We start from the raw sequence: 12,764 nt of genomic DNA, 5'->3' as shown, positions 1-12,764 counted from the left end.
TAAATGCCGAGTCAAAGAAGTATGGTGTTATAGTTTCGGTGGAGGCGACAATAGTGGTTGGCTAAATGATGGTTGTGACAAGTGCGCATAAGATGGGATATAGTTGGAGACTATGCTTTAACTAGAAAATTATGTGGTTTTGGCAGTCAAGTCGACGATGAAGGTGAAGAAGAATGTTTGAATGATGGTTTCCTGGTAGATCTGTCCATTTTGGTGGCGGTTCTAGTGAGTCCGGTAGCATATTTTGTGGTTCAAGTGGAAGATATGGTGGTTCTGGTGGTTTTGGTTGCCGATCTGACATGCTTAAGATGTAGTGAAATTTGAGTAATGATATTACTGTCGGAGTGTAGATCTAAATTTTTTGAAAATGGAGTAGGTGTGGCTGAGAAACTGAAATCTGGTGGTTTTCACAGTAACTCAAGGACTAGAGTAGAGATTATGTTTGGAGGTTTTAATAGTTGTTTTGGAGGCAGAGAGTAAGATGAGACTATGTTCGATGTTTTCGAGGGTGGCGACGATAATGGAGGTTGATAAGAGATTGTTGTCGATGGTGACTCTGTTTTGTCATCATAGAGATTGGATTGGTCTGTTTGTTTTCTTCACATATCTGATGATTCTTCTACATCCTCCTTAACAGGTTCTTCTATTTCCTCCTCAACAGGTTTCGTGTTTGGATCTCGAAGTTTGTTGTTATTGACTTCATTGAGTCATAAGTTAGTTGTTACTGAAAAGATCTTTGTGACACGTGTTTTTGGTCATGGAATTGAGATTTTTTGTTGGAAAATGGAATTGGGGTTTGTTGGTTTTGTATGTGGAAATGGATATTATTGGATGGAGAATACATGTATTGTTGTGAGAATCCCAAAATTGATATGGCCTGGGTTGTTGAGGATGAAGCTCAGGAGTGGAAATTTTAAAAGGTTGTTGTTAGTGGAAAGAATTATACACAACATGTTGATGTTGTTGTGAAGAATGGAATATGATGCTGGGAGTCATGGGACTTGAACGTTGATAGGTTTATAGTTTAAACAATGTATGAATTTTGATGATGGTAATAATTGTAGGGGAGAGAATTCATGGTGGTTGCTAGAAATGAATGAATGTTAGGGTCATTGGGTGTGATCGTTAAAGGGATACTAGGTGGTGGAATGTGGGTGCGAACATCATGAAATTATGAGGTGAGGTTGTTGATTTTAGCAAATACACTTACTTGAAAAGATCGTTGGTCGTGAAGAAGTTGGGCGAGGGTTGAAGAAAGTTCCTCAATGGAAGGGATGAGAGGTGAAGTCATGACAATAGAAGTATCAATTTGTTATGTATATTTATTTTGGTGTTGAGTGAAATAGAAAGAAGTTGTCCTAAAAGATACTAACAATCCTAAAACTAACTTATTCATTATTATTTTTTTATGATAATAACATTCACCAATCACATATTTATAACATTGACATAAGTTAATTAGTCACTATCTAAATCTTTCTAAAGACTAATGAATCACTATTGAATATCATTATCGCATTCTTATAATAGTTAGACTTATTAATTAACATATTTAAAAATTAGAGAGAACAATTCAATCTAATACACCCGACTTCATATTTTTCAACGTGAGTATCATTGTTTTTTTTCCACCCTCTAGAAGAGAAATGGACAATAGTAATTCAAAGTTCGGCTTAAAAGATCATATGTCAGATCAAATATTGTTCCAATCAGGAATTGAACTCGGAGTATCAATGTTTTGATTTTAATGTTTTTAAGCTGCTAATTAAACCGAGTTGTTTCACTTGCACATGCTTATGCTTTTGTCGATTTCCTTGTGAATTCCCACGTAAGGTTTTTCCATAGTATCCCAATCGATAGTTGCGATTCCATTAGATAGCTTTTACTATTTCCAGTATTATTTGGTTGGTGCTACGCGCTAGTAATCACATTTGCGACTCCATTGTTCTGTTACTTGTCCTAACCCTTAAATGATTTTGTCAGGATATAATGGAAAGAGTATCTTTAAATTAATAATTTATTTGAATCTAAAATGTGGCAAATTTACCGAGATAACCCACTTTTTCGAAGAAATTCCCAAAATAACCCAGTTTTCAAAAAAATTCCCAATCTACCCCACTTTTAGGAGGAGGCGCCAATTGGATTGGCGACCCCTCTTAAAAATTACAAGGAGGCGCCAATTGGATTGGCTAGGGCACCTGCCCTAGCCAATCCAATTGGCGCCTATGTGTATTTTTTAAGAGGGGTCGCCAATCCAATTGGCGACTCCCTTAAAAAAGCCTCAAATGAAAAAACCTTCAACATGAAAGTTGTAGATCTTTTCAAGACAATGAATTTAGATATAAATTTTTCATCATTTGGATTTTTTATGAGAAAGTTATGGGCAGTTGAAGTTGGACTTCTGAGTTTTTCAACTGTAATCTGACCTATAATGTCTTGCATTATTTCATGTGTTTCTTTTAGAGTTATGAAATTTTGTCCAACATAACATTTGAAGTAGACATATTAAATTTTCCAATGCACTTGGTCCCACCTCAAAATAATTAAAAATGAGTGAGTTAGGTTCCTGCGAAGTTGACCTAAAATTAGGGTTTCAACTGTAATCTGACCTATAATGTCTTGCATTATTTCATGTGTTTCTTTTAGAGTTATGAAAATTTGTCCAACATAACATTTGAAGTAGACATCTTAAATTTTCTAATGCACTTGGTCCCACCTCAAAATAATTAAAAATGAGTGAGTTAGGTCCCTGCGAAGTTGACCTAAAATTAGGGTTTCTGTCAAAATGATCTATAATGTTTTGAAATGAATGATGAGCTTCCAAGTTTCAAATGGATTTTTGATGAACATGAAAGTTGTTCATATGGCGACTGTTGTTAAAACTTGAATGGAGGCGCCAATTGGATTGGCTAGGGCAGGTGCCCTAGGCTAGGGCAGGTGCCCTAGGCTAGGGTAGGTGCCCTAGCCAATCCAATTGGCGCCTATGTGTATGTTTTAAAAGGAGGCGCCAACTCAATTGGCGAGTCCCTCATAAAATGCCTTTTTTGTCTTATAAATAGATGCGTTGTGTGACCTATTGTTCCACAACTCATATAATCATTTGGCTATCATGTTTGGTGTTCGTCGCCGATACGGTAAGGTGATTTATGCGAGAGACAAACCTCAATTGCTGATGCTGTTTTGGAATATCACCACGTTAGATCAACTGAAGAGGGAGCTGGTTCGATGGTTAGACGGGAAAATACCAGAAGGGGAAAAAATCAGAAGTATTGAGAGACTTGACAGTATCTTTGGTTGGGTGCGAATGAAGACTGATAAGGATGCTAGGGAAATGATGTTTGGTCGAGACGACATTAATTTGATTGTTGTAATCAGTTAGAATTATTTATGTTTTCAGATGTTTTGTACTGATGTTGGTTATGAAACTCGTTGTAACAAGAACTTAATGATATATATTGATTGATTGTTACATAAATACAATGTTACAAAAAGCATAAGATCAAGACAAAATGTTACAAAAAGCTTAAGGTCTAGATAAAATGTTACAAAAATCTTAAGATCTAGATGATGCTCCTTGATTGGGACAGTTATTTTTGTTGTGTCCTGGTTGACGACAGATACTACATAATCTTATCATTTTATCTGTGGAATCCATCTCTGTTCTGATACGTGTGTTGTTTGGCCTTCCTTTCTTCTTTCTACGCATCTCTTCATTGTGCCAAACAATATCTCATTCATATGGAGGCCAGTAATCCTCCATTGGTAGTACTGAAAAGCTTTGACTATATACATTCATGATGGTGTTTGCCTTGTACACATCAGATAAATGGGTGTAAGCGTCTTGACGAGTATAAGCGCATGCTGCAATGACATGGGAGCAAGGTATGCGGAAGGCCTGAAATTTTCCACAATCGCACCAACTTCTGTGTAGTTTAACCGCGTAGGCTAAGTTTGGTCTCCCGTCGCTGTTGCCCATTGTTTCCTGGACGCTGAAATTTTGTCTTTGATGGTCAAACACTGTTACAGCGTGTGTCGTAGCTTTGATGCTCTCCTCTTTCATGACCTTCATGCAACACTCACTGAATACTTGTCCAGACATTAACACTGCACTCCATCTTTCACCTCTGGTTGCGAACATAGAAGCCAACCTATAATAGGTTGATCTTACCAAGGCGGTTATCGGCAGGTTTCGAATTCCTTTGAAAACCCCGTTCATGCATTCCACAATGTTTGTTGTCATGTGGCCCCATCGACGACCACCGTCAAATGCTCTTGTCCACTGCTCAACTGGGATGTTATTTATCCATCTCCCCGCGTCTTCATTAGACAGACGAATCTCATCACGATAATATTGAAAAGACGGTTGAGTTAAAGCATACCCAACATTCACCACCTTCTTGCGAAGATTCTTATCTTTTATAGCACGCATGAAGTTTTGTGCAATGTGTCTGATACAGTAGACATGTGTAGAAGGAGGATCATGCCATCCGTTGTCATGGTTGTTGTAGGCACTTTCGATGGCAGCATGTCTATCAGAAATCAAACATAGATTGGCTTGTGGAGCGACATGCGTTCTGAGATGTCGAAGAAAGAAACCCCATCCACCAGCCGTTTCACCTTCAACAAGAGCAAAGGCAATGGGAAATACATTGTTGTTACCGTCTTGTGCAACTGCCATGAGCAACGTACCCTTGTATTTTCCGTATAACCAAGTGCCATCAATTTGTAGGAGAGGTTTGCAGAAAGCGAAACCTCTGATGCACGGGTCAAATGCCCAAAAGAGACGGTGAAATATTCTATTACCTGTAGCACAGGTTCCGTCTGGCATCATTGCTGGCACTGTCTCCAGAATTGCCACAGTTCCTGGGACATAAGTTTTTAGTGCCCATAAAAACCGTGGTAATTCCTTGAATGAGCCCTCCCAGTTTCCGAAAACCTGCTCAACAGCCTTTGTCCTCGCAATCCATGCTTTCTTGTAAGATGGAGTATAATTATATGTTGTTCGGATATGGGATATAATTATACTCACCTTCACTGATGGGTCTTTATTTACCAATGGCAGAATGTCTCGACATATCAAAGCTGTGCTCAGTTTACGGTGATCTTGTTCAACGGTTGTTGCGACGCAACTGTGTGGTGGGTCTATTGAAGCGATCTCCCAAGAGTCATTTTTCTTCTTGTAAGATGCAGCCAAACGAAATTTACAAAGCATGTTACGACATTCGATAACATACCTTCTAGAATCAGTGCGTTTCACCGTAAAGTCAGCAAAGTTGTTCATGTGGTATTTTTGATTGCCAAGACACATTCCTCTTTGGTACGAAACATGTCTCCCACCTTTAATTCGCCTACTGGTCTAGGATACGGATTATAGAAGACACTGTCGGACATTTCATCGTCGTTAAGAGCCATATTTGTCATATGTTGAGGAGGAATATAGGCATGAGTAGGAGGTATTGGTGGTGGTTGAGCCTCATCTTCATCGTCGTTATTCAGGATGTGATCAACCTGTATCTCAGTCTCCTCTTCTTCTTCATCAATAACGTCGACCTCTACTTCTGCTTCTGGGTTGAGTTCATCTGACCATTGTGCATCATCTGCAGAATCTCCACCAGCTGGATCCTGATCTGTTAGTTGAGACTGTTGATACGGTATACATGGCTGTAGAGTAATGTATAACTCGATACAATCCATGCCTGAATGTTCATGACTAAGAAACATGCTTTCAACATCTTCATCGTCTCGTATCTTTAGGGGGAAAAACTTGCATTGACCATTCTCAAAAAATATAGGATTCTGATATGTCATCTTTGACACATTACCTGATGCTATGAAGGATTGTATTCTTTTTTTGAAATGCAAAAAGGTTGCATTTCTCTTCATCGTGACTCTAATGGTATCAGTGTTTTTAAAACAAAAACCATGAATCTCAGACTCAAAAGTTTCACCGTTGCAGTGAACGTTGATACTGTATAATGATGAAGATGACATTTTGGAGATGAAAACTATTTTGCAAGTGCAGATGAATGTGAGTGAAGATGCTAAGTATTTTGCAGATGATAAGTATTAATGTGAGTGAAGATGAATGTGAGTGAAGATGAAAAGGATTTTGCAAGTGCAGATGAATGTGATAGTAAGACACTTAAATAGATGGTATCAGTGTCTCACATTGAAGCTAGTCTGAGATACCGTGTCAATCATGCAAGTAATTTCAGAGATGAGGTGTCTGTCATGCAATACAGTGTGACCTGATGTGTCAAGCATGCTAGCTAGTCAAGAGTTGATGTGTCTGTCATGCAAGACAGTGTGAGTTGATGTGTCAAGCATGCTAGCTAGTCAAGACTTGATGTGTCTGTCATGCAAGACAGAAGTGAGTATTCAGCATGCAGGATACTAGAGAGCCACGTCTCTGAGATGATGTGTCAATCCTGCAAGACAGTGTGAGTTGATGTGTCAGCCAGGCAAGCTATCAAGAAGGTAGTCATCAGCATACATGAGACAAGACAGACACGTGTCGGACACCTAAGCATGCTAGCTAGTCAAGACTTGATGTGTCTGTCATGCAAGACAGAAGTGAGTATTCAGCATGCAGGATACTAGAGAGCCACGTCTCTGAGATGATGTGTCAATCCTGCAAGACAGTGTGAGTTGATGTGTCAGCCAGGCAAGCTATCAAGAAGGTAGTCATCAGCATACAGGAGACAAGACAGACACGTGTCGGACACCTAAGATGGTCAGAGATGAAGTGTCAATCATGCAAGCCATCCATAAGTGTTTTGTTCAGCATGCAGGAGACAACAATGCCACGTGTCAGACATGCAGAAGGTGGCGCCAATTGGTTTGGCGCCTACCTTTAAGGCTTGTACATGGTCGCCAATTTGAATGGCGCCCCCATGTAGTCAGTCCTCGAAACCAAGCATTCAGAACTAGCCTTGCATGCATGTACCCTATGGTGTCGCCAATTTGAATGGCGCCACCTCCTTAATGTTGTACATGGTCGCCAAATGAGGTGGAGACACCATGCAAACACAATTTTCCATGCAGTCCTCCATTTGCCTATAAATTGATCCACTCCTTCAACAATTCTTCCACACCAACATTCTCACTATCTCATCTACATTTCTCACTACTTCATCTACATTACTTCTTTTACAATTTCATCTTCAACAAAATCTTCCATTTTCATCTACACCAACTCCCCAACAATATGTCTTTACTAACAATGGGCGAAGCATACAGAGGAACAGTTGCAAACATCGCGACATACGTAAGTTTTTTCTTATACTTCTTTTTTATGTTTCATCTCCACCAACCCCATTTTATTTTGAAATACCGACTTAGTCAAGTGTTACATTATTTCTATTATAGGATGTCTCAAGGTTTCGCACTCGAGTCCACGAATTTGTCCCAATGGACCCGATGATTCAACCTTATGTTGAACTCGCCGGTTTTGGTCACCTTAGCAAAATTATGTCTTGGTCTATAGATAACAAGTTCATTTTAGCCTTATGCGAAAGATGGAGGCCAGAGACACACACATTTTGGTTTCCAACCGGTGAGTGTACCGTGACGTTAGAAGACGTCTACATGCTTTTAGGACTACGAATTGAAGGCAAAGCTGTTAATGGTAAGACCAACTTTCCAAATTCAATTTGCATGGAGCTTTTAAACACTGATTTGTTAGATGATAATGCTAGGGGACAAGGTATACTACTTTCACGCCTAAAGTCATATTATAATAGTTTTTATTTAGATGAGCATTCCACCGAAGATGCTCGAATCATCAAAACTAGGTGTTACATTATGTTGTTAATAGGATCCTTTTTATTTCCCGAAGGTAGTGGTTCTAGCATGCATATTATGTACTTACCTTTACTTAGACATATAGATAGAATAGGTAGTTATAGTTGGGGATCCGCATGTCTAGCCTATCTCTATAGTTCTTTGTGCAAAAACTCCCACAAAGATACTTCTACATTTTCTGGATGTGCTGTTTTGCTACAAGCATGGGGATGGTCAAGACTACCGTCTCTAGCACCGGTCAATAATAACCCCTTCACTTTTCCATATGCAAAAAAGTAAGTTGTTTAAATTGCTATATCTTTACTTCCTTCCTTACAGTTTATTACCCATAACTAATTTATTTTAACTTTTTGGTGTAGATGGTCGGCACGCGGTATGAATTACAAAAGATGTCCGAGACACTGTATTACTCAATATCGCAACCTGTTGGATCACCTTCGACCGGCAGACGTAAGCAAAATAATTACATTATTTCTTCATATTATGTTGACTTTTTCTACATTCATTTAAATCCTATTGTCTTTAACATTTCAGTTCATTTGGCGTCCATACCTTAATATGGATCATGAGCATCAGATCAACCCTGAAGACGCAGCCGTATGGACAACATGCACACCGATAATACGGTTCACAACAGTGGAGCTGCACAACACCGATCGTGTGAAGCTGCAGTTTGGTATGGTCCAGAACATCCCAGATCCCCCAGCTAGCCTAGGAGAATGGCATATGCGTAAAGTGAACGACCAATGGAACTACAACCCTTGGCAAACCTTCGCAAGATCAGAGTATCGCAAGTGGAAGCACCGCCATGACCATGTCTTAACTGACGCAGTCATGCCAAATGAGGTAAAACCAAGTCGTACTTATATGGCTTGGTATAGATCAGTTGGATTTCAATTCATCGCCGATGATATGTACCTCTACGACCCACGCCAGACAAGTTACACACAAGAAGGCTCAACATCTAACCCCCAACAACATTCTCAGCCTGGTTACTCACAACCACCTATCCGACAAACTTTCCGTTCCACAAACACACAAACATACAACCAAAACATGCCATTCACTCAACCCCAAAACCAAGAACATCCCCCATACCACCACCAACAAATGGACCATCAACCTTCGACCGAACATCACTTCGCACCCACACCATCACCCTACCAAAGTCGCCTTACCCAAAACACTAACCGCCCCATCACCTACCGTAGCCAAGAACCCCAAACATCACAATACCAAAACATCCCACAACCATATCTCTTCCAAACACCCCAACAACCTTTCCAACCTTTCCTAGACCCATCATTGTCACCCATGTCCCCCTTCAACCGTCCTGGTCGCCCATCCATGAGTCAACCACACCCCAACTTCTCTGGCATGGGTCATGAGCTCAGCTACGCCGGTACACCATCATTGAATACTGAAGACTATGCTGAGTTGGCTGAATACCTCAACGGATCTTCTCCTGTAGGAGGTAATGACGCTCCTGGACCATCAGATGAACAACCACCGGTGCAGAATCGTCAACGTGGGTTAGGGCCAAGGGTTAGGGTAGCTAGGGGATGTGGGACCGGAGGTCGGTTAGGTGATCCCGGTCATCACCATTAGGATTCATTGTGTAAAATCCAAATTTTATTAATATCAATTCGTATTATGTCTAATTTATCTTTGTGTAAACTCCAAACATTAGGTTTCTTTCGTAATTCTAAAATAAACACATATCATAATACAAAAATTTATAGGTCAGATACCCTAATTCAAGGACTTGTTATTGTTATGTTGAAGGGCTTGAAGTTGGTCCCTTTTGGCGAAATTCACATACACTTGTTTTGACAGAAACCCTAATTTTGGGTCAAGTTCGCAGGGACATAACTCACTCATTTTTAATTATTTTGAGGTGGGACCAAGTGAAATGGAAAATTTAAGATGTCTACTTCACTTGTTATGTTGGACAAAAATTCATAACTCTAACACAAACACATGCAATAATACAAAACATTATAGGTCAGATAACAAATAAAATGTCAAAGAGTCCAAGTTCAGGTGCCCATACCTTTCTCATAAAAATTGCAAACGATGCAAAACTTTAGTCCAAATTCATTATCTTGAAAAGATATACAACTTTTATGTTCAAGGTTTTGTCATTTGAGGCTTTTATCATTCAAACTAAAGGGCTTGAAGTTGGTCCCTTTTGGCGAAATTCACATACACTTGTTTTGACAGAAACCCTAATTTTGGGTCAAGTTCGCAGGGACATAACTCACTCATTTTTAATTATTTTGAGGTGGGACCAAGTGCAATGGAAAATTTAAGATGTCTACTTCACTTGTTATGTTGGACAAAAATTCATAACTCTAACACAAACACATGCAATAATACAAATTATTATAGGTCAGATAACAGATAAAATGTCAAAGAGTCCAAGTTCAGGTGCCCATACCTTTCTCATAAAAATTGCAAACGATGCAAAACTTTAGTCCAAATTCATTATCTTGAAAAGATCTACAACTTTTATGTTGAAGGTTTTGTCATTTGAGGCTTTTATCATTAAAACTAAAGGGCTTGAAGTTGGTCCCTTTTGGCAAAATTCACATACACTTGTTTTGACAGAAACCCTAATTTTGGGTCAAGTTCGCAGGGACCTAACTCAGTCATTTTTAATTATTTTGAGGTGGGACCAAGTGCAATGGAAAATTTAAGATGTCTACTTCAAATGTTATGTTGGACAAAAATTCATATTCCTAAAAGAAACACATGCAATAATACAAAACATTATGACTCAGATAACAGTTAAAAAACTCAGAAGTCCAACTTCAACTGCTCATAACTTTCTCATAAAAAATCCAAATGATGCAAAATTTATATCCAAATTCATTGTCTTGAAAAGATCTACAACTTTCATGTTGGAAGTTTTTTCATTTGAGGCTTTTTTAAGGGAGGCGCCAATTGGATTGGCGCCCCCTCTTAAAAATTACACATAGGCGCCAATTGGATTGGCTAGGGCAGGTGCCCTAGCCAATCCAATTGGCGCCTCCTTGCAATTTTTAAGAGGGGGCGCCAATCCAATTGGCGCCTCCCTCTAAAAGTGGGGTATATTGGGAAATTTTTTGAAAACTGAGTTATTTTGGGAATTTATTTGAAAAAGTGGGGTATATTGGTAAAAAATCCCTAAAATGTATATTTTTTTAATTTTATTCTTTAATTAATATTATTTTTATATATAATAACGTATAATAATAAAAATATTATTTTCTATCTTTTATTTTTTTTTAATCTATAAAATAAATAATAGTTAAAAGAAAGAGAAAAAAAACATACCTAAATCAGAAGCAGAAGCTGCTAATCTAACAAAAAGATCTTGTCCACCTCCGGGATAACTTGTGATATCATTAAGTTCAGAAATCCACATAACACAACCAGTTCCTCCATGTGTTAGATAAACATTAGCATAAGCCGTACAAGAACAATTGTCATGACACAGTTCACCACATTCATATATCCCGATTGTCTTGTTCACAAACACGGAGCTTGTCTCAGGCAACTTCACACTCTCCATGTGATAAAACTTATCACTCTCACAATCCAAATCCTTATCCCTCACACACCCATCAGATCCATCTCTCAATTTCCAAGCTTGTTTATTCTTAGGACTGAAGCCTTTCACACATTCACACATCGATGTAGCATTAGAATCACATACAGAATAAGGACCACATTCATTGTTCATATCACATACACCGTAAGGACCACATTCTTTGTAAACATCACATTGTTTTTCCGGTATATACCAATTAATTTTCCATATTTTACTACTTTGATCCCAAGTAAGACTTCGAAGTTGACCATGAGAACTCACAATCAGTCTTGAATATATCGAGTTACTTCCGAACGAAAACGAGTAGTTTACACCGTGTTCGTTTGATGAGAGATCTAAAACCATTGAACTTGTATATGGTACACCGCTTAATCTTTCACCATTCCAAGGTCCACTTCGATATACTATGGTATCATCATACCACAGGAAAACTTCTGGTAAACCATGAAAATCAATTTTGAATGAATAATCTCCTGATGAAGGATCTTTACCTGTGTTCTTCCATGATGTTAAGTGTTTTTCCGTGTTTTTGTCAAAGTTCCAACCTATACTCATGCTTGGTAGCAAAGTATCTGTTGGGTAATCGAAGCTTTGCCATAAATATTTTGTTGTATCGTTCCCGTTTGATTCTTTGAGTACTAAATTTCCAGTATCTAAAAGCTGAAGAACAAGAACTTGGTTTTTAGCATTTGTTTGATTCGAAGACCAAACGATGTTGTTGTTGTTGTTGTCGGAAACTGAGGATGAATTGAGAAGTACTATGTTTCCATCGTCAGTGATTTTGAGGAAGCTGTCGGTTGAATTTTGAAGAGGGTTGTCTCTATTTGCGACCCAAACAACTGTGTCTGGGATGTTTTTGTACCATATGGCTAAATAAAGGTTGGAATATGTTCCTGAGAAGAAACCAAGAACGAATGATCCCTGAAGAGATTCAAGGGTCTGATTTGTTTTGAGAATTTGTTTTGAGGTTAAGGTGTCTGTGACGGTAGAGGTTGAGATTGTTGTGAGAAAAGAAAGTGAAGTGATGATGAACAAGAAGAAGCAGAGGAAGAAACCTCCTCTCATGTTTGAGAATTGTCTAGTTTTGTGTTTATGTGGAAGAGAAATGAGTAGTTCTTAATAATGATTTATTTGGAATTATTATAATGCAGGTGGAGAAGAAAGAAGAACAAGTTGACCCGGCACTCACTTTGATTCATGTTTGAATAAGGTTTTTTTATCATTTTCACTTTCAGAAAAACAAACTATCGCTATTAACTTATGTGGGTGAATAGGATCAGTTTTTGCTAGGTCAATGCTTGGATAATTGCTTCCATAATTTGGAAAAAAAACGAGAGACATATTTTTAGGACTAGAATCAACGATC

At 38.6% G+C, this 12,764-nt stretch overlaps 1 protein-coding gene across 3 annotated transcripts in view; it reads right to left on the bottom strand.

Moving 5' to 3' along the window:
* LOC127083065 (putative serine/threonine-protein kinase receptor) overlaps positions 1-12,557 on the bottom strand; it is a 35,345-nt gene extending 22,788 nt beyond the window's left edge. For 2 of the 3 annotated variants that reach the window (XR_007788298.1, XM_051023308.1), the window contains exon 1: positions 11,122-12,554. Coding sequence is in view for 2 of the 3 variants with exons in the window: in XM_051023308.1 (XP_050879265.1) it covers positions 11,122-12,463 (1,342 nt within the window). In the remaining variant the exon portion in view is untranslated. Of the gene's footprint in view, positions 1-11,121 lie in introns of all 3 variants that reach the window. The other variant, XM_051023299.1, reaches the window with a different exon arrangement.
* Positions 12,558-12,764: the final 207 nt, after the last annotated feature.

Source organism: Lathyrus oleraceus, chromosome 1 (genome assembly GCF_024323335.1).
Source record: "Lathyrus oleraceus cultivar Zhongwan6 chromosome 1, CAAS_Psat_ZW6_1.0, whole genome shotgun sequence".
Taxonomy (NCBI): Eukaryota; Viridiplantae; Streptophyta; class Magnoliopsida; order Fabales; family Fabaceae; genus Lathyrus; species Lathyrus oleraceus.
This window is presented reverse-complemented; position numbering and strand designations above follow the sequence as displayed.